At 38.1% G+C, this 20,885-nt stretch overlaps 1 protein-coding gene across 2 annotated transcripts in view; it reads left to right on the plus strand.

Annotated features, from left to right (window-relative positions):
* bbs9 (Bardet-Biedl syndrome 9) overlaps positions 1–20,885 on the plus strand; it is a 160,187-nt gene that overhangs the window by 19,458 nt on the left and 119,844 nt on the right. For both annotated transcript variants that reach the window (XM_012964735.3, NM_001016821.2), the window contains 4 exon segments: positions 14,914–15,088; positions 15,309–15,393; positions 19,314–19,497; positions 20,541–20,670. In XM_012964735.3, the coding sequence (XP_012820189.2) occupies positions 14,914–15,088; positions 15,309–15,393; positions 19,314–19,497; positions 20,541–20,670 (574 nt within the window).

A 20,885-nucleotide genomic window follows, 5' to 3' on the forward strand; every position in this document is an offset into this window, starting at 1 on the left:
AGTTACCAATCTGGGTTTGAACATCAGCGGTTAGTGCAGGGGTGTCTAAATATATCTGGATGTCATCTGCATATAGGTGATATTTAAGACCAAAGGAAGAGATAAGGTCTCCCAAAGAGAGAGTATACAGGGAGAACAGCAAAGGACCAAGCACAGAGCCCTGAGGCACCCCCACACTAAGCGGAACCGGGGTAGAAGATTTGTTAGCAAGAGCGACAGAGAAGGAGCGGTTAGAGAGATAGGAAGAGAACCAGGATGCTGCTTGATCCCGGATACCCAGAGAATAGAGAATTTTCATAAGGATAGAATGGTCGACAGTATCAAAAGCAGAGGAAAGGTCTAGGAGAATGAGAACCGAGTAGCGTCCTTTGGCCTTGGCAGTCTGGAGATCATTTGCCACTCTACATAAGGCCGTCTCAGTGGAGTGCGCAGGCCGAAAACCAGACTGCATAGGGTCCAGCAGATTATGGGTGCAGAGTAAGTTAGTTACACGAGAAAAGACAAGACGTTCCAGGACTTTAGAGGCTAGGGGCAGGAGAGAGACGGGACGGTAGTTAGAAAGGCAGGACGGGTCCAGCGTAGCCTTTTTAAGAATGGGTTTGACACATGACACAAGTGGGTTTGACACAAGTACCAGAAGCCAGAGAGGAATTGAATATGTGGGTAAGAGCTGGGATAAGGGCAGGGGAACACTGTTTTAGTAGGGACGAGGGCATAGGATCCAGTGAGCAGGTAGTAGGTGGAGAGGATCGGAGAAGCTGAGAAACTTCAGACTCTGTTACGAGATTGAAGGAGCTGAATACGGAGAGAGGAGATTTAGGAAGGTTGAGATTACCGGTATCTGAATGTTTGGAAAATTGTTTGCGGATAGAATCGACTTTGCTTTTGAAGAAGTCAGCAAAGTCCTGGGGGGTGTGTTCAGATATGATTGATTCATTAGGGGAAGGATGAAGAAGCGAGTTAAATATGGAGAATAAGCGCCGCAGGTTTTATTTATTATTATTTATAAGTGTGTTATAGTATACTTGCTTGGCCAGGGATAGGGCAGTATTGAGACACACCATAAGGAATTTATAGTGAAGGAAGTCAGCTTTAGCGCGTGATTTCCTCCAAATGCGCTCAGCAGATCGTGCACAGGAGCGCAGAAATCGCGTCTGAGGGTTAAGCCAGGGACGGGGATTGCGGGCATGACTGCGTTGAGGCTGCAGGGGGGCATGGGTGTTAATTGCGGATGATAAAACAGAGTTGTAGCTATTTACCAGTAACTCAGGATCAGAGTAAGCACAGAAGGAGGAGAGACTAGAACTGAGAGAGTTAGAGAGAGAAGTTATATCCACCCTTCGAGTGTTGCGAATTAGTGTTTTAGGCTGAGCGTTAGTAGAAGGAGAAGGAGACACGTGCGAGATAGAAAAAGAGATAAGATGATGATCTGAAAGAGGAAAAGGCTCACTGGTAAATGCAGATAGATCCAGATTTTTAGAAAAGACCAGATCTAGGAAATGACCATCCTTATGGGTAGCTGTATTAGTCCACTGCCGGAGATCAAAGGAGGAGGTTAGATGGAGAAATCGAGAGGGCCAGGGCTGAGAGGGGTCATCTATGTGGCAATTGAAGTCGCCTAAAATGATTGCAGGGGTGTCAGAGCATAGAAAAAAAGAGAGCCAGGATTCAAAGTCAGAGAGAAAAGTAGCCAAGGATTTTGAAGAAGGAGGTCTGTAAACAACTGCCACCCGCATAGAAAGAGGGTGGAACAGCTGAACCGCATGCACCTCGAAAGAAGGAAACCTGAAAGTAGGGGGTATAGGGATTAGTTTAAACCGGCAATGAGGGGAGAGCAGAACCCTCCCCCACGGCCAGTAATGCGGGGAGTGTGAGAAGGAAAGGCCACCATAAGGGAGAGCTGCCTCAATAGCATTATCATTCTGAGAGAGCCAGGTCTCTGTTATGGCAAGAAGGTGAAAGGACTTGGAGCAAAACAAATCATGAATAAAAGTGGCTTTGTTAGTTACAGAGCGGGTATTGAGAAGAGCACAAGAGAAGGGGAGGTAAGAAGAGAAGAGAGTGGGAATTTGAATAAGGTTAGACAGGTTAGCGGCTTGTGAGGGTTTTACCAGAAGAGAAGCATTGCGTGGGCGATAGGAAATTGGAATATGGCAGGGACCAGGATTAGGAGAGATATCGCCTGCGGCAAGTAGTAGCAGTAAGGAGAGGGAGAGGAGATGGGAGAATGATTTAAAATCGTTATGCTTTTGTGAGGTATTGTTTTGAGGTGCTAAATTTTGCAAAAATGTATAAAGATTGTAAGAGCAGCAGTGTGTAGAATGGAGCAGAGAGGGAGATATTGTTATGGAGTAGGGACAGTCAGCTGGAGGGCTAAAGGAAGACGTTACCTTTGGAAGCACAAACATGAAAGATAAGACTAATAAGAGCAATGACATTATGCTATATATCCAGTAATCTTGGTCCCGATTCAGATGGACTGAGGGTGCCGGTCTTCTGCTGTTGCTTCTCCTGTTGCTCCTCTTGTTGAACTCCTTGTTAAACTCCTTTTTCAGTTCACTTGTGAATGATTCACTTTGGAAACCAAAATAGAATACCTGGGTACTCTTCTGTTCAGAAATTACATTTTTACTCATAAATACATGTATTTTGCTAAATGGATTCTATCTGCTTAAACAAAAACACAGAAAGACATACAAATGTTATTTACTTAAAGAAGAAGGAAAGGCTAAGTCACTTGGGGGTGCCAAAATGTTAGGCACCCCCAAGTGACTTTAATCGCTTACCTTTTACCCCGGGCTGGTGCTCCTGTTAGGCAAAAACCGCAACAGCCCCGGATAGCTGCAGCGAGTATTTCCTTCTTCGTTCTGCCGGCAAATTCCCAGGGCCAGCCCATGCGCAGTAGAGTGAAAAGTCGACTTTTTGCACGCACACACCAGGAATATGAGACGCTCGCAGCTACCCTGGGCTGGTGCTGGTTTCTCCTAACAGGGGCAGCAGCCCGGGGTAAAAGGTAAGCGATTTAAGTCACTTGGGGGTGCCTAACATGTTGGAACCCCCAAGTGACTTAGCCTTTCCTTCTCCTTTAAATGATACAAAATTCTGTGGGTCTTCTCCAGCATCATTTTCTTCTTCTTAGGCCATGCCCCCTGTCATAAACTTTAAACTTTCCGTAGATCCAGCGTAACCCCACACAATTTTAGGATCCTTTAATTGGGACTGCCTTACTGCAAATTTGCACTGTTTGCTTAATTTCATTGTAAACAACGGTTATATTCCAGATCTATGTTTTGGAATGAACTGCAGAGTTTTAGCAAAGAAATAGCTGTATTAAACAATATATCTTTATTCATTTTTTTTTTTAAGCGGAAACTCTTGTCTAATGTTAATGATCTGTTTTGTTTTATTTATTTTAATCAGTAGGCAGTCAGTGTGGTTAATTTTTGCATGTACTGGGCAAATATGAATTAATTTAATACCTGACAAAAATCAATTAAATATTCAATTTTAATATTCTCCCTGCAGTAGACTGATCAAAGCTAATTTCCAATTGGTTGCTTCTGTTACTGCTCTATTACAAATGTATTCATTAGAGCCCCACTGAGGAAACAGAAAACACTATCGATAGGTAGCCCATTGCTGCAAGATATTGCAGGCAACCTGACATTACAGAGAAAGAAAGTTCTGTATCTTTCTTTTTACTTGCTGAATCTGGCATGGGAATGTAAAGCTCCCTAAAATACTTGGTTTAAGGCACACTAAAATTCATTTTGTGTTTATTATAGTAAGGAATTGGACACTGCTTCGACAATAAATATAGCACTTAACGCAAGTCTCAATCTTAACGTGTGCATATCCATTTTACAATGCTTGTTAGAACATTTCATATATTCTGTAAGGACATGCTGATTAATGTCTGTCTGTAAGTGTGGGGTTTAAGAAATAAAGATAAATTTTGACTTGAGTCTAATTTCAGTGTTATAAATTCTTCTTGGTCATTTTTAGTGTTCATTATATTAAGTGTAAGACATTTTTGGATCAGCATTCTTGACCACAAGAGGGCTCTGTAGCTCCTCAATGTTTCAGCTCCCAGAAAAAGAAATAGGTTATTTAAACAAAGAAAACCTTTACAGTTTATTATGTCAGTTTATTAACATTTTGATGACATCTTTGCTACATCTGGATTAGTAGTTTTGCTTCAGATTTGCTACCATTTTGTGCCAAAATTCTACTCTCTGCATTTACAGTGTAGTAAATGCAGCTGTCTTAAAGGAGAAGAAAAGTACAATATAAACAATTGCTAGTTTAGTGTGCTATAGAATATAGGATATAGCATACACATTGCAGCTCTGCATTGATTGTTTTTTGTTTCACAATCAAACATTTTCATCAAATACTACGTGTGATAAGCGTTTATTTCGTTTTCTCCTTTATATGTGATGGATCCGACACTCCCATGAAATGCCGGATAGAGAAAACCTTTGATAAATTCTTTTACATGGAAATGATAAAAAAAATTACAGGTTAAGACACCCTCATTATTATACATACTCATGGTGTGCATTTTATCTATACTGAATAAAAGTTATATTTTAATAAGGAACTTTGTCTTGGACATCCAATAAGGGGAGGTGCATCTTTATGGTCATACTGTTTCTTTTGTAAAATAATAGCTTCATATAATTATGATATTGCACACCTTCTTCAATTTTAGGCTTTGACATCGTGGTGGTGCTCCCCTTTGAAGTAATTGTATAATACACCCTCATTTTATTAGTTTATGAGCATTGCATCTTTGCAATTAGATATGTCTGCATCTAATGTTAATTGTTCACTAAACTCATTGTGAGTTTCCAATGTATAGAGAAACATTGTTTTCATTTATGCAATACATCTATGAAATAAACTAGCACAAAAGGTCATAAGTGAAGTTGTAGCAAGAAGTAAAAAGCAACATGTTACAGACAACCTGAAAAAGATTAGCAAACTGAGTTCTTTTACTTTCATTACCTGTTCTGCCGTGAAGGAAATTGTGGAGAATATTACAACAAAGAGTGTGTATATAGTGTATGGGAAGCTTTTATTCCCCATTTACAGAGAAATATAACATATGTGTTAACCATATAGCCTTGTAACAGGAAACCTTATAATAAGACAGGACTGTACTCAACTTTTCCACAATTCTGCACAAAACTTTTATTAGGTGCTTGAAAGAAAAAAATTATCAGCTGAGCTTTGGCTTGAAGGTTAAATGGTTCTTATTGCTGTGGTTTAACTCTTTAACTGCCAGGTATTTTTTTTTTTCACTTCATTTGCATCAAAGGATAAGGAAGTTAAAATCATAGTCCTCCAGTGAGCAAAGATGCTAAACTTTTGCCCAGGCCTCTGTTTTCTATAAAAAAAAACAAAAAAAAAAAAGAAAAACACAGTTTTCTGTGTTCCTTATATGGGCATGGGGTGTACCCATAATACACTCCTACACCCCTGGCAGTAGTGCTATGCACTTCAAAAGGTTAGTTATTTTACTCAATGGGGGTGCTTAACAATTTTTCTTGTCTTGTAAACCGATTTCTGCACATTTTGTGCTCTTTTTTTATTTTAGTAACAAATGCAAAAATGCCTGCAACATTTTATGCTTTAAACTTAAAACTTATTTTTAAGATTTTAAAAGGTCCATGTCTCTTCAGTGTGCTAATACAAAAAAGTATGTAGGTCTGTCAAGATTCTTGACTTATAAAGTGGTACACATTGCAAGCCTGTTGCCAACTTTTGATGCTCCTTGGTAGTGATAACTAGTCCATCTCTGTCTAGTTGCTGTTACCTGTCTGTCCTGTTAAAATCCAGTGTAATCAACCTACTCACAGCCAGCCCATTGCACACATAGTCTGTTTGTCCCTAAGAAGAGGTCTGATATATTATCTAGCCGGTGAATTGCTAGTAAATATGGTATTAGAGGAGCTTATACATTTCTTTTAATCTATCCAGTGAATATATATGCTGTCCTGTGTGTACTTCATTTTTCAATTAAAATTTAAATTTGCCCATTCCCTTACTTATGTCGTTGTAGTTATTGCTTATATAATGGAATTTTGAATGTGTTTAACATCTACATACATCTTATTGGTTTTTAAAAATTATATAAGCACTTAATAAGAAATCTTACTGTCTATTCAGTGTGAATTGAATTTGTATTATAAATGAATGTGTTTGTTGATTAAGTGAGCACTGTTTTTTTTATATTAAGCCCATCACATGTCACTTGATGTAATTTCATTATGTTTAATTCACCTTCCCCATTGGTTGGCTGTAGAGTGGAGGACTGCTTGATACTGAAGGCTAATGCCACACACGGCACAAAGGGTGGATTTCCACCTGAAACTGCTCAAGTTTGCTTCCAATGTGCTCAGGTACTGATGGATGCCAGTCAGTGCAAACATATTTGGGCAGTAGAGGGTGGAAAAATGGGGGAAGAATGCTATGGAGCAACTGTTTCATATGATATTACCCTGAGGTGAAAAAGTGAACACTGACTGGATTTTGTTTCCAAGGCCTTTGGGGTCCAAGGTGACTAAGTAGTTGAACCTAGGAGTTTAACACATGGTTTCCATTGTTAAGCAATGGGGGAACAAGGGTGAGTGAAGTAATTGCTTTCTCACTGGTGTGCTCACTTCTGTCATTTGCAGAGGTAATCAGAGTTGGAGATTTAAGTCATACTTAGATTGCACTGCTGTAAACGTCTTGCAAGATAGCCATGCAGCTACTAGAACCTGGTTGGGTCACTCTGATAATTTTGACCCTACAAACTCATATACCATCACCCAAGAGTTGCATAACACCTTAAAGAGGAAACACTAATTACAGGACTTGGCAACTATCATTTATATATGTATTTTACAGAGAACTCCAGAAATATTACCTATAACCTTTTGGGAGGCATCTATACAGTGGCTTGCAAAAGTATTTGGCCCCCTTGAACTTTTCCACATTTTGTCACATTACAGCCACAAACATGAATCAACTTTATTGGAATTCCGTGTGAAAGACCAATACAAAGTGGTGTACATGTGAGAAGTGGAACGAAAATCATACATGATTCCAAACATTTTTTACAAATAAATAACTGCAAAGTGGGGTGTGCGTAATTATTCAGCCAATACTTTGTAGAACCACCTTTTGCTGCTATTACAGCTGCCAGTCTTTTAGGGTATGTCTCTACCAGCTTTGCACATCTAGAGACTGAAATCCTTGCCCATTCTTCTTTGCAAAACAGCTCCAGCTCAGTCAGATTAGATGGACAGCGTTTGTGAACAGCAGTTTTCAGATCTTGCCACAGATTCTCCATTGGATTTAGATCTGGACTTTGACTGGGCCATTCTAACACATGAATATGTTTTGTTTTAAACCATTCCATTGTTGCCCTGGCTTTATGTTTAGGGTCGTTGTCCTGCTGGAAGGTGAACCTCCGCCCCAGTCTCAAGTCTTTTGCAGACTCCAAGAGGTTTTCTTCCAAGATTGCCCTGTATTTGGCTCCATCCATCTTCCCATCAATTCTGACCAGCTTCCCTGTCCCTGCTGAAGAGAAGCACCCCCAGAGCATGATGCTGCCACCACCATATTTGACAGTGGGGATGGTGTGTTCAGAGTGATGTGCAGTGTTAGTTTTCCGCCACACATAGCGTTTTGCATTTTGGCCAAAAAGTTCCATTTTGGTCTCATCTGACCAGAGCACCTTCTTCCACATGTTTGCTGTGTCCCCCACATGGCTTGTGGCAAACTGCAAACGGGACTTTTTATGGTTTTCTGTTAACAATGGCTTTCTTCTTGCCACTCTTCCATAAAGGCCAACTTTGTGCAGTGCACGACTAATAGTTGTCCTATGGACAGATTCCCCCACCTGAGCTGTAGATCTCTGCAGCTCATCCAGAGTCACCATGGGCCTCTTGGCTGCATTTCTGATCAGTACTCTCCTTGTTCGGCCTGTGAGTTTAGGTGGACGGCTTTGTATTGGTAGGTTTACAGTTGTGCCATACGCCTTCCATGTCTGAATGATCGCTTAAACAGTGCTCCGTGGGATGTTCAAAGCTTTGGAAATCTTTTTGTAGCCTAAGCCTGCTTAAAATTTCTCAATAACTTTATCCCTGACCTGCCTGGTGTGTTCTTTGGACTTCATGGTGTTGTTGCTCCCAATATTCTCTTAGACAACCTCTGAGGCTGTCACAGAGCAGCTGTATTTGTACTGACATTAGATTACACACAGGTGCACTCTATTTAGTCATTAGCACTCATCAGGCAATGTCTATGGGCAACTGACTGCACTCAGGGCAGAATAATTACGCACATCCCACTTTGCAGTTATTTATTTGTAAAAAATGTTTGGAATCGTTTATGATTTTCGTTCCACTTCTCACGTGTACACCACTTTGTATTGGTCTTTCACATGGAATTCCAATAAAATTGATTCATGTTTGTGGCTGTAATGTGACAAAATGTGGAAAAGTTCAAGGGGGCCGAATACTTTTGCAAGCCACTGTATGTAAGTAGAGGCTTTTTAATGCAATATAGAGGTTCAAGAATAAAAGAAAGTGGTAAGGCCTGATCAATGAAATTCTACTATAAGAGTGCAAAATAACCATTCTGATTCCATGTTAGTTAAGCTTATAATAGCCAGGAAGGACTTGTCTGACCACACATGATTTCTTTCTTCTGAAAAAACATGTTAACAAACATGAGGATAAGTAGGTCAGGCTCCTGGCAAAGGTCATCAGATCTAACAATTCAGGAATTTTATCCCATCGACTGAAGCTGTTAAGCTTGTGCTTAACCCTAGAACAGCGATCCCCAACCAGTGGCAACCTCTTGATGTTGCTCTTGGTGCCCCGAAATCAAGTAGTTATTTTTGAATTCCTGACTTGGTGGCAAGTTTTGGTTGAGTAAAACCAACATTTACTACTAAATAAAGCCTCCTGTAAGCTGATAGTGTGCATAGAGGCTACCTTTTAGCCAATCTTAACCCTTATTTGGCACCTCTATTAACTTTTATGATGCTTGTGTTGCTCTCCAAGTCTTTTTACATTTGACTGTTCACGTGTGAGAAAGGTTGGGGACCCCTAGAACATATAATCAAATCCTATAAACAGTTTAACAGTTGCCAGATGTCATTACCTAATCTATCATTTTGGGTTTCAAAAATATGTATAGACTTAAAATATGAAAATGTTAGCTACACAAAACCTTAATAACATAGAAGCAGAACCTAATCTAGATGAACTGGTCTTGGTCCTTAAAACTACCCCTTTTGGCAAAAGTCTTGGTTCAAATGGTTTTACAGATGGTTATTGGTTATTTTTAACAGATTTGGTAGGGATTCACAAAAGTAGAGTAAACTAAAACTAGACTAAGAAATGTTATTGGAGTTTTAAGGACAAGGTAAGCTCAACTTTATATGAAAGGTCTATTAAAATAGAATGGGCCTGATTCACTAAAGGGCGATAAAACGTGCGCTATTTTTATTGTGCGCTAAAATTTTTACCGCGTCTTAATTTTGGCGATTTTTCGCACGATTCACTATAAGCATACTCGCGCTTTTTTACGCGCGATATTGCATGCGTTATTTAACTCGCGAAAAGACTATTTCAATGCGGTATTTGCTGGTACATGCACTAAATTGCGCGAATAATCGCCGCATATGAATGGTAGCATAGAAATAGTGTATAAAAATTGTTGCCGCATATAAATGGTGTATATAAATATTAGCCACATATAAATGGAATCATATAAATAGTAGATGCTTATAAATAGTAGCCATTAGTGATGAGCAAATGTGTTCTGGTTATCTTTAGTGAAAAATTAGCAAATCTTTCGAAAGATCCACGAAACGGCAAAAATGTTGTGCGGCCAAAAAAATTGTTGCTATGACTATTATTTTTTGACACTTGTATCAATTTTTGGATGTGCGGTGAATTTTTGCGTGGCAAATTTTTTCATGCGTTTTGCCATTGGCAGATTGTTTTGAGAAACGCATGAAAAAATCCGCCGCGAAAAAAATTCACCGCACGTCCAAAAATTCGCTGCGAATCCATGCCTGGCGAAACATTTCATCACTTGTAGCCAAATAGAAATAGTCGCGCAAATGAACGCACGCCATGTTAGCCATACACGCCAATACTTGCAGAAAATTACTGTATTAAAAATGAACATTTCGCTGCAAACTGGCGGCTGCGTCACTCTAGGGGAAACACAGACTTGAATAAATAACACTGTAAGTTCATATTTTATTGCAAAAAATCATTTACTGTACTTTTGTATAATTTTTCACCTGCCTGTAGTAGGTGTTAATTTTCGCATAGCCGAATGCGCAAAAGTTATAGTGAATCATGCGATCATATTCTTTTCAGCGCGGAAATTAACGCAGAACGGTAAAACTAGTGCGAGAAATACCGCATGCAAAAATGGCGATTACTATGGTGAATCGCGCGCAAATTATTTTGCGTTTTTTAACGCGAAAAAGCGTGCGATAATTTTTAGCGCCCTTTAGTGAATCAGGCCCAATGTGTAGAGCACATTAGTTACCTTAAACCTCATCCATGTTTCTGTAAAAGTTGCTGAACCCTTTAAAGGAAATAGCCCATAGTGCCTTGGTCTTTATCAAGACCAAGACTGTGAATCATGCACTTTACGTATCCTCTTCAGTCAGCTCTTAGAGGTCAATAATTTAAGTCTCCTGCCTTCTGGCGCAAATGCAGTAAGACCACATTCGCCATACTAATGACATATAAAAAAAAATGGCTGTTACAGCACAGCGGAAAATGTTCAGCACCCTATACCAAATGAAAGTAGGATATTGCAGGGGAAAAAGTTGGCGATTTAGGAGAGCTACGGTGTAGGTATGCTTTAATCTTTAATTGCTGAAATGCTTGCTTTTCTTATCCTTTAAAAGAAAGTCATATTCTCAAACGTGGACCTGTCACCCTACAAAATAATTTTAAATCCTTTCCTATATGTTAGTTGAGCAAAATGAACTTCACTTGCACCATATAAACTATTTAATTTTTTAGTATTGGAATTTACAGTCACAGTAAGCAGGCAGGTGTCATTTTGTGGGCAATGTTATTAAGGGAAGCTTTGTATCACCTCAAAATCTTATGCATTTGCCATCTAGGAAGTGCTGAAAGTTAAAGTAATTAAATTGTAATTGTAATTAAAAATCTGAGCTGTCAATCATATATTGCCTTCCCCGCCTTTATACCTCTGGCATAGAGGCGGGGCAGGCAATATATGATTGACATCTCAAATTTTTAAATACATTTATAACAGGCATGGATGATAATCCATGCCTGTTATAAATGTATTTAAAAATTTGAGATGATATCATTAAAAAGAATTTGCGTTTCATGTTTTTATTATTTTTTTTGTTTTTGTTAATTTTAAAAGCCTTTTATTTTTGTGTGGGTTACAGGTCCCCTTCAATTCATTTTGTTAATTTGGCATTAAATTTAGAGTACCAGATTTCTCCAGGCTAAATCTGGAGTATGCTTGTTTGATGGGGTTGCCAATAGAGCAGATGTTTGCCCCAATGTGCCCACCTAAGGTGGGCGATAACATGCTAATACACTAGGCCGAACATTTGCATTTCAATGATTATAGTACAGGTTGTTGGATTAGCTCATTGATACGGTCCTTGATCAGAATGGAAAATCAAACCTACCCGAACTACATTGGGCAGGTTTTTTGAACAGATAAAGGTCGGGTAGGCCAGTTGAAGGGCCTTTGTACACGGGCTAATAAGCTGGCGGATTGGTTTGAACGACCCAAATAGGGAAACTATATGTCTGCTTTGTCCTCATATCAAGTTTTGCCCCTCTCCACCATTTTGGGGTATGGTACATCCTCACGTTATTGCATTTTCTTGCAGTTATGTGTTGCTGGTTATTGCTTATCTGGCTGAGAAACTATACTGGGATTCTGATTAGTGATCACACTGCGTGATACATTTTCCTGACACACGTGTAAGACTCTTTCTGTTTTTCCCAGTTCAACCCACAATCAATCTGCTCTAAAAAGTGGGGTAATCACACACAAATTCAGGAAGATTTTAAAGGTTTAGGTTATCCTGCGGGAAAAAAAAACTAGTTTTAGTTTTGTTAGGTAAACTAAGGAAAGTTCCCGTTAGCAAACATTCCAAATGTTCAAGAACACATAATGTTTCAAAACAAACCTTTTTAGGTTTGACATCTGCTGACTTTTGCAAGAGGCCTGGGACCTGCTGTTCTGTAAGATTTTTCTGTGCTATGTATATGCAATATTTGTGCCAGTTAATTAAACTGAAAGTGATCTGATATCAGAATAACACTGCAAAAAGTTGTACTTTTGCCTGAAATCACTTTGTGAGCTCCTGCAGGAAAAAATGTATTTACTTCAGGAAAAATATTAGTTCTTGTCTTGGATAGGAAGAGCGGAAGATAAAAGAAAGTTTGGCTAAGCCAGTGTAAACAAAAACGTTAACATTTTTCAAATAATTAAATCAAAATTATATGAAAATGAAATAGAAACCTGCAATATTAGTTAGGTGGCACTGTTGTAGCTTGTGTAAAAAATTGAAACATCATCCCTTGAAGGAATGGCAGCTCTTTATGTAATGTAAACCAACTGCTTCAGCTTTGCTTTGGCTGCAGTGGTTATTCAGTGTACTCAAAATATTTGCCAACTATAAAGTATTCTTATTTGGAACAGGGTGCACCCAGTGGCAGAGACTTGATTAGTGCATAGTATCTCTACCTTCTTTTCATCTATGTAATTGATACAATCTGCCTGAAATACCTGCCTGTCAGTGGAAATCAGATCAGGTGAATAACTTTATGTATAGACTAAAATGCTTTCTGTCCCCAAGGCACTTTTCTAGGCACATTGCCATTTTATACCAACCTTATGGTTTTCAGTAAGCTATATGTTACAGTTAACTTGATTATTTTATCTGATTTCTTAGCAATATATTGAAATATTACTCTTACTTAAAGGAGTTGTTTGGGTGGGGGATTCTGTGAATCTGCCAGTTTCTAACAGGATTTACATCTGTTACTCATGCTCTGGCTTTCTTGGTCAGTGAAACACATTGCCAAAGTCTGAGGTGGTAGGTGTCATGAGAATATACTACGTTACACACTGTCTTACGCATGTGACATTGCTCACACTATGCTGCTTCAAATTTAGGCACAGTTCCCCACTAAGTTACGCTTTGGTACTCGTTCAAAAATCTTTTATTGAATTTCCAGTCTAATGATTGTACAGCCTATTTAGACAATAACAGATTTGAACATATATCAGTTTTTATTTGCCAATTTGTGACAAAGTAATGGAAAACATTGTTTGTAGTTTTCAAGGGAAAGTTGTCAATGTTTCCAAATGCACATTATGCATCATTTATCTCCAATTTTAATCAGGATTTTAATTTAGCATGGGTATGGTATCCATTATCTAGAAACCCGTTATCCAGAAATCTCTGGAATACAGGAATGACATTTCCCATAGTGTGCTATTTAAATAATTATTTATTTGCAATTTTTTTTCTTTAAAGGGTTGGTTTATCATTATTACAGTGTAAAAAAAAAAAAAAAAAGGCGATAAAGTAATGTACATTATATTTTCAGTTTTTTTTTTTTAATTAAACCAAACTGAAAATATCATGTACATTACTTTATTGCCTTGTTTTTTTTTTTTTTTTTTTAATTAGCCAATCAGATCAATGAAGGGGCATGCACAGTAATGATCGGTGCCTTCTTCTCCCTGCTGTGCTGAGTCCCCTGGCTGGAAGAGTGATTTATATAGGTGTATAAAAGAAAATGACTTAAAATATCTCTGTTGTATGGTGTATAATGTAATCTGTGTGTAAAAATGTGTAACATATTTGTTCAGTTTTTCAGCCAAGGGTAAAAGTCTGGTTTAAAAAAGAGGTGTTAGGGCTCTTACACACAGGAGTTTAAACATGTATTGTTGTGTGGTGGCTTTTTTATGCATACAAACACCAAACCTATTGATTTACTTAGTGACCCCAGTTTATTTGACCTTACATATGAAATCATGTTAGCCCTGATGCCAGCAGGTAGATTCTATTCACTGTCTAAAGAAATACATCTCCATCTTGTTTACGTTATTCAATAAAGTTTAACTTAAAGTGGACCTGTCACCCAGACATAAAAAGCTATATAATAAAAGTCCTTTTCAAATTAAACATGAAACCCAAATTCATTTTTATATCAACACATCCAAACCCATTATAAAGGCATTTAAAAATCCCAGCTGTCAATCATATATTGCTTGCCCCACCTCTATGCCTTAGGCATAGAGGCGGGGCAGACAATAACTTTAGCTTTCCATTCAGCACTACCTAGATGTCACTGCACATCTCACTTTCCCCTCCCTCCTCATCATCTAATTGTGTAGCCAGTGCATGGGCATGGGCATCTGGTCCCCCATTCTGGCACATATGCAAGATTTTGAGGTGATACAATGCTTGCCTTCATAACAGTTCCACAAAATGGTGCCTGCCTGCTTGCTTTGATTGATTAATTCCAAGACGGAAGGAAACAAGATTTATATTATTTATATAGCGTAAGTAAAGTTTATTTTGCTTAACTAACAATATAGAAAATAATTTGGAGTTATGTCTTAGGATGACAGGTCCCCTTTAAGTTATAACATTGTTTTAGTGTAAAACCCAGCAGTATATTTTTCATACATGTTGTCTAAAACAAGAAAACTGTATTTTGCTGTCTATTCAAATAGAATGTAAGCTGTTTGGTACAGTTAAGCTTCAGATCTTCTTACATTCATTGATTGGTTAGATGTAAAATATTTTTTATTTGTTACAGTTAGTGTGATGCATGTTTCCCTTAATTGTTTTTTTTTTTTTTTTTTAAGGGCGAGATTTGATTTGTATTCAGTCAATGGATGGAATGCTCATGTTTTTTGAACAGGAAAGCTATGCATTTGGTCGATACCTTCCAGGATTTCTTTTACCAGGCCCCTTGAGTTACAGTCCCAAAACAGACTCCTTTGTTACTGTTTCTTCCAGTCGGCAAGTTGAAAGCTACAAGTAAGTATTAACCAGTTTTTTTTCTGTGGAGTCAAACACTGAAACCAAAACGTACACAAGAATTCTTCTTCATGTTTACCTATTAGATGTTAAAGAATAAATAATAATAATGATAGAAGGTTTTTGATTTACTATCAGTACTTGTAAGATTCGATAATTTAACATAGAGATATAAATAATCTTCTGATGCCAGCTTTTTCATCTGCAATCTCTATAACAGATACCAGGTGCTTGCTGTTGCAACGGATGCTGAATCCAGAAAGGAAGCCGAACAGCAGAAAATGGGTGCTGGAAAGAAAGTGGTGGTAAGTATATTTCCTAAAATGTGTTTAGCAGTGCAGGGTAATCTGGATCAAATTTAGACTAACCTGAGTTATGCTTATTATTACTTACAGAGATGGTAAATATTTAATATGTATTTTACACTAATTGATTACAGACTTTTCCCCCCACCCAGCATTAAACTGGGCCCTTTTGCTCATAACAATGCATGGCAGGAATATACTATCACTGTATTTTTATTAAAGGAGAACGAAAGGTAAAAACTAAGTAAGCTTTATCAGAAATGTCTATGTAAATACAGCCATAAGCACTCATAGAAACGCTGCATTGAGTCCTCTGTCAAAAGATTTGTTGTCTCTTTGTTTTCCTGTGCCAGAGACAGGCAACTCTCTCCTTTTTCCCCTCTCCTGCTCCCCATCCCGCAAGAGTGCTAAGAACTTACTCCCTCCCCTTAGGAATGTGGATCTGAGCCAATCAGCAGGAAGCTTTCTCATAGTCTTACAAACTGAGCATGTACACCGGTCTTGGTGCAGGAACAAGGCATTATGGGAACTTTCTTTACAGAGCTCAGTGTTTTTTTTTCCTATGAGGCTTCTGATCATTTGAATGGGAGAAATATGGGGAGACTTAAGGGCACTATTGAGAGAACTGAAGGGATGCCTGCAGCTTGAGATTAACTCTTTACTAGTCTTTCCTTCTCCTTTAATATGGATTGCACACATTGCTCTCGGTGGACACAAGTCAACATAGACAGGTACTTCTGGGATAAAGTGTCCTTTTTGTCACTCAGTTCTGTAAACCAATGGGCTCTGTATATACTTTTTGGTTCTTTATAACATTGTCAGAATCATCCTTAGCTGACAAGCTTGGAATATCTGCTTGTTATAAGTCAAGTGTACTTGTTCTTATAGATGTTCATGTTAGCTAAAGAAAGCATTGTAAGATGGTATCAGCTATGTCTTTTAAAATATATCCTTTAAAAAGTTGTATAGATTCACAAGAGGGAAGTTTTATCTACATCTTTAAATGGCACTTGTCAGGCACATACTGAACAAGCACTAGAGTTGTGGATGTTTGATATTAGCCTAAAAGTTAGGGTAACAATAGAAGATTGTTGTTCAGATAGATATATGTTGGCATGGCAATGGGCATGCAATAAGATGATGGTAGCCCTAATTTGCCATGCACCCAAGCTTTATTTACGTATCAGAGTAATTCTTTCAAAGTCACAACCTGCTACATTAATTACTGGAATTTCTGTGATGCTGCTGAGACAATGAAACAATTTCATTTTTATGTGAAACAACTTACGTTTTAAAAAAAGCTTGAAATAAACTAAAATCACACACCAGTTTTTAAATTGCTGTTTGATTTTAAACACTATGTTTTCTAATGTTAAACTGCTTTATTTAAAATGTTTTCTTCCTTCTTATTTTTGTCCTAAACACACAGTGGTTTTAAATCAACAACCTGAATGTCTTAAAATGGCTCAGTTAAAGCTCAAATCTTAATCGGATTAAGAATACAGTGGTGTGAAAAACTATTTGCCCCCTTCCTGATTTCTTATTCTTTTGCATGTTTGTCACACTTAAATGTTTCTGCTCATCAAAAACCATTAACTATTAGTCAAAGATAACATAATTGAACACAAAATGCAGTTTTTAAATGAAGGTTTACGTTATTAAGGGAGAAAAAAAACTCCAAATCTACATGGCCCTGTGTGAAAAAGTGATTGCCCCCCTTGTTAAAAAATAACTTAACTGTGGTTTATCACACCTGAGTTCAATTTCTGTAGTCACCCCCAGGCCTGATTACTGCCACACCTGTTTCAATCAAGAAATCACTTAAATAGGAGCTACCTGACACAGAGAAGTAGACCAAAAAGCACCTCAAAAGCTAGACATCATGCCAAGATCCAAAGAAATTCAGGAACAAATGAGAACAAAAGTAATTGAGATCTATCAGTCTGGTAAAGGTTATAAAGCCATTTCTAAAGCTTTGGGACTCCAGCGAACCACAGTGAGAGCCATTATCCACAAATGGCAAAAACATGGAACAGTGGTGAACCTTCCCAGGAGTGGCCGGCCGACCAAAATTACCCCAAGAGCGCAGAGACAACTCATCCGAGAGGCCACAAAAGACCCCAGGACAACATCTAAAGAACTGCAGGCCTCACTTGCCTCAATTAAGGTCAGTGTTCACAACTCCACCATAAGAAAGAGACTGGGCAAAAATGGCCTGCATGGCAGATTTCCAAGGCGCAAACCACTTTTAAGCAAAAAGAACATTAAGGCTCGTCTCAATTTTGCTAAAAAACATCTCAATGATTGCCAAGACTTTTGGGAAAATACCTTGTGGACCGATGAGACAAAAGTTGAACTTTTTGGAAGGTGCGTGTCCCGTTACATCTGGTGTAAAAGTAACACAGCATTTCAGAAAAAGAACATCATACCAACAGTAAAATATGGTGGTGGTAGTGTGATGGTTTGGGGTTGTTTTGCTGCTTCAGGACCTGGAAGGCTTGCTGTGATAGAAGGAACCATGAATTCTACTGTCTACCAAAAAATCCTGAAGGAGAATGTCCGGCCATCTGTTCGTCAACTCAAGCTGAAGCGATCTCGGGTGCTGCAGCAGGACAATGACCCAAAACACACCAGCAAATCCACCTCTGAATGGCTGAAGAAAAACAAAATGAAGACTTTGGAGTGGCCTAGTCAAAGTCCTGACCTGAATCCTATTGAGATGTTGTGGCATGACCTTAAAAAGGCGGTTCAAGCTAGAAAACCCTCAAATAAAGCTGAATTACAACAATTCTGCAAAGATGAGTGGGCCAAAATTCCTCCAGAGCGCTGTAAAAGACTCGTTGCAAGTTATCGCAAACGCTTGATTGCAGTTATTGCTGCTAAGGGTGGCCCAACCAGTTATTAGGTTCAGGGGGCAATTACTTTTTCACACAGGGCCATGTAGGTTTGGATTTTTTTTCTCCCTAAATAATAAAAACCCACATTTAAAAACTGCATTTTGTGTTCACTTGTGTTACCTTTGACTAATAGTTAAATGTGTTTGATGATCAGAAACATTTTGTGTGAGAAACATGCAAAAGAATAAGAAATCAGGAAGGGGGCAAATAGTTTTTCACACCACTGTATATGGTAGTTCTTGAAATTTTCTGATTACAAACGGTATCCAAATAATGCCAGCATAATTGCTGAGAGAAAGCCAGACAAGGCAGAACTAGCTGCTGTAACTTTGTTTATTAGCATGTACACACTGCATGTTTCTGGCACAAGGCCCTTGGTCAAGTGTTGGTCATGTGATACATTTACATTTAAAGAGAAACCAGGAAGTGACATATAAAACCATCCCCGGGTGTGTTTTACATCCCACAAGTCCTTATTATGTAATACAGTTCATGTCCATATGTCCATCAAGTATTATTATAAATGGTCTTTGACCTGACAGAGTTTAATCAATTTTACAAACATGAAATGGCCAAATTCTACAGCTGGTAGAGACTTACACCAAATGACACAAAACTGTACTAATTACTGCCAAAGGTGGTTCTAGAAAGTGTAAAATTGGGGAGGTGAATACTTTTTTGACCAACCAACCAACAAGCAGGCCAAGGGATATTACCATGTAAGGATATTACGATGCAGTTGCAAGGGCTTTGATGTGCAGACAATGAAATAAAAATTTATTCGGCCAGAAAAAAATATTGCTATCATATTATTGCAGACTAAAAATGTTTGCAGTGAAATGTTTGAGTTCACTAAATGCAAGTTGAAAGTAGGATTATGAAACATTGTTTGGATTTATGAAATCTATATACGTTTAATAACTTCTCAGTCCCAAAGTGCAGGTTCCTGCAGACCATTAAATATTTAGGTAGTGGGACCAGAGTACTCTTTATGCATTACTTTGTTTTTATTTTCATTTACAGGCAGACTGGGTTCTGAACATTGGTGAACAGGCTTTGGATATAAACACGGTGTCCTTTAATCAAACTTCTTTCTCTATATTTGTTCTTGGGGAACGAAACTTCTTCTGCCTCAAAGAGAGTGGGCAAATACGCTTCATGAAAAAACTTGATTACAGTCCAAGCTGCTTCCTTCCTTATGGTTCAGGTTAGTCTGAACTCAAGAGTTATATTGCCTACAGCTTAACCTGAACTTTCAGTAACATGAATGCAAATGTGACAAAAATCCTTTTTTCCTAAGAAACTTGACTTGATTTTATATAGCCTTGTCCTGAGTAAATTAGTCGTACTTTAATTAGTCTTAAGGTTTTTTTGCTGATGTGCTTCCTTACCATAAACAGCCCCCATGTGCCACTTAGGTTAGCAGCTGCCATCTCCATTGTGAGTTACATAGTGGCTCTTCTCTCCCTGCTTTCTAGAGCAGAGCATATTATTAGTACTAATTACAGTATATAGTTGTGCACAAGGTGGACAAGGGCAAACCAAACTAAATGTCTGAGCTTTAAATAAGAAGACAGGGTCCTCCAAGATAACCTCTAATGATATTCTAATTATTGGCAGATACAGTGCATCTGTTTATAATTGTAGATATCTGAGCAAGTGACAGATGTACTGGGTAATTTTGCATCTTTGCATAATTTGCATTTATGTTTATTTAAATTACACAGTGGACTACAAAATGTAATTGTCGCATTATATTCATCATGTTATATTTATGTTTTACTACTGTGAAATACAGATTAAATATCAGTATATCAAAAAAGTTAAAATCGCCATAGGTTTTACTATTTTTTTCACACCACAGTAAAATCCTCAGTGTTCATAATGGCATTTTCCAAGTAATTTAGGTTGTGTGCTGTCCTGTTTTTAGTGTGTATATCAGTCAGTACTCTATACAAGCCTAATTAAATTTTAGCTGAGGCTATGCACCTTGTTTCTCTCTTGGCTGCACTGTGGTTGCATTTTAACTCCATGATCAATGATTGTTATACTGGAAGTTGTTTCCTGTGCGCACATAGCTATAAAACCATGAACACAAATACAGTGTCTTGGAATATCTACATACGTTTCCTTTGTAGTTTTCTGAATATTTATGGTTAGAGAAAAAAATCCTTTGGAGCCTTGTTTGGCATTAAGTTATTTTCAAATCTAATGTTCTGACTATTTTGTTGTTTTGTATTATACCCACAGTAAATGATGGAACTATAAATACTTTGGTTGGAAACCATAATAACATGTTGCTTGTGTACCAGGATGTGACACTTAAGTGGGCAGCACAGCTTCCTCAAACCCCAGTTGCTGTAAAGGTTGCCAACTTCCAGTAAGTAGTTTCAGCTGAACATTCTGCCACTCAAATTATTTCGTTTTCAAATATCCGTATACTTGTTTTCTATGCTTGATAATGGGCCAGGTTATGTTACACGTTATCAACTCTTTTTTTCATTGTTGCAGTGTAATACAAAGAGTAAGGACAAGCACTAATAATGCCTCTGTATGTTTTTCAGAGGCACTTATTGGTAATACTCACAAAATATT

This window comes from Xenopus tropicalis, chromosome 6 (genome assembly GCF_000004195.4).
Source record: "Xenopus tropicalis strain Nigerian chromosome 6, UCB_Xtro_10.0, whole genome shotgun sequence".
In the NCBI taxonomy this organism is placed as follows: Eukaryota; Metazoa; Chordata; class Amphibia; order Anura; family Pipidae; genus Xenopus; species Xenopus tropicalis.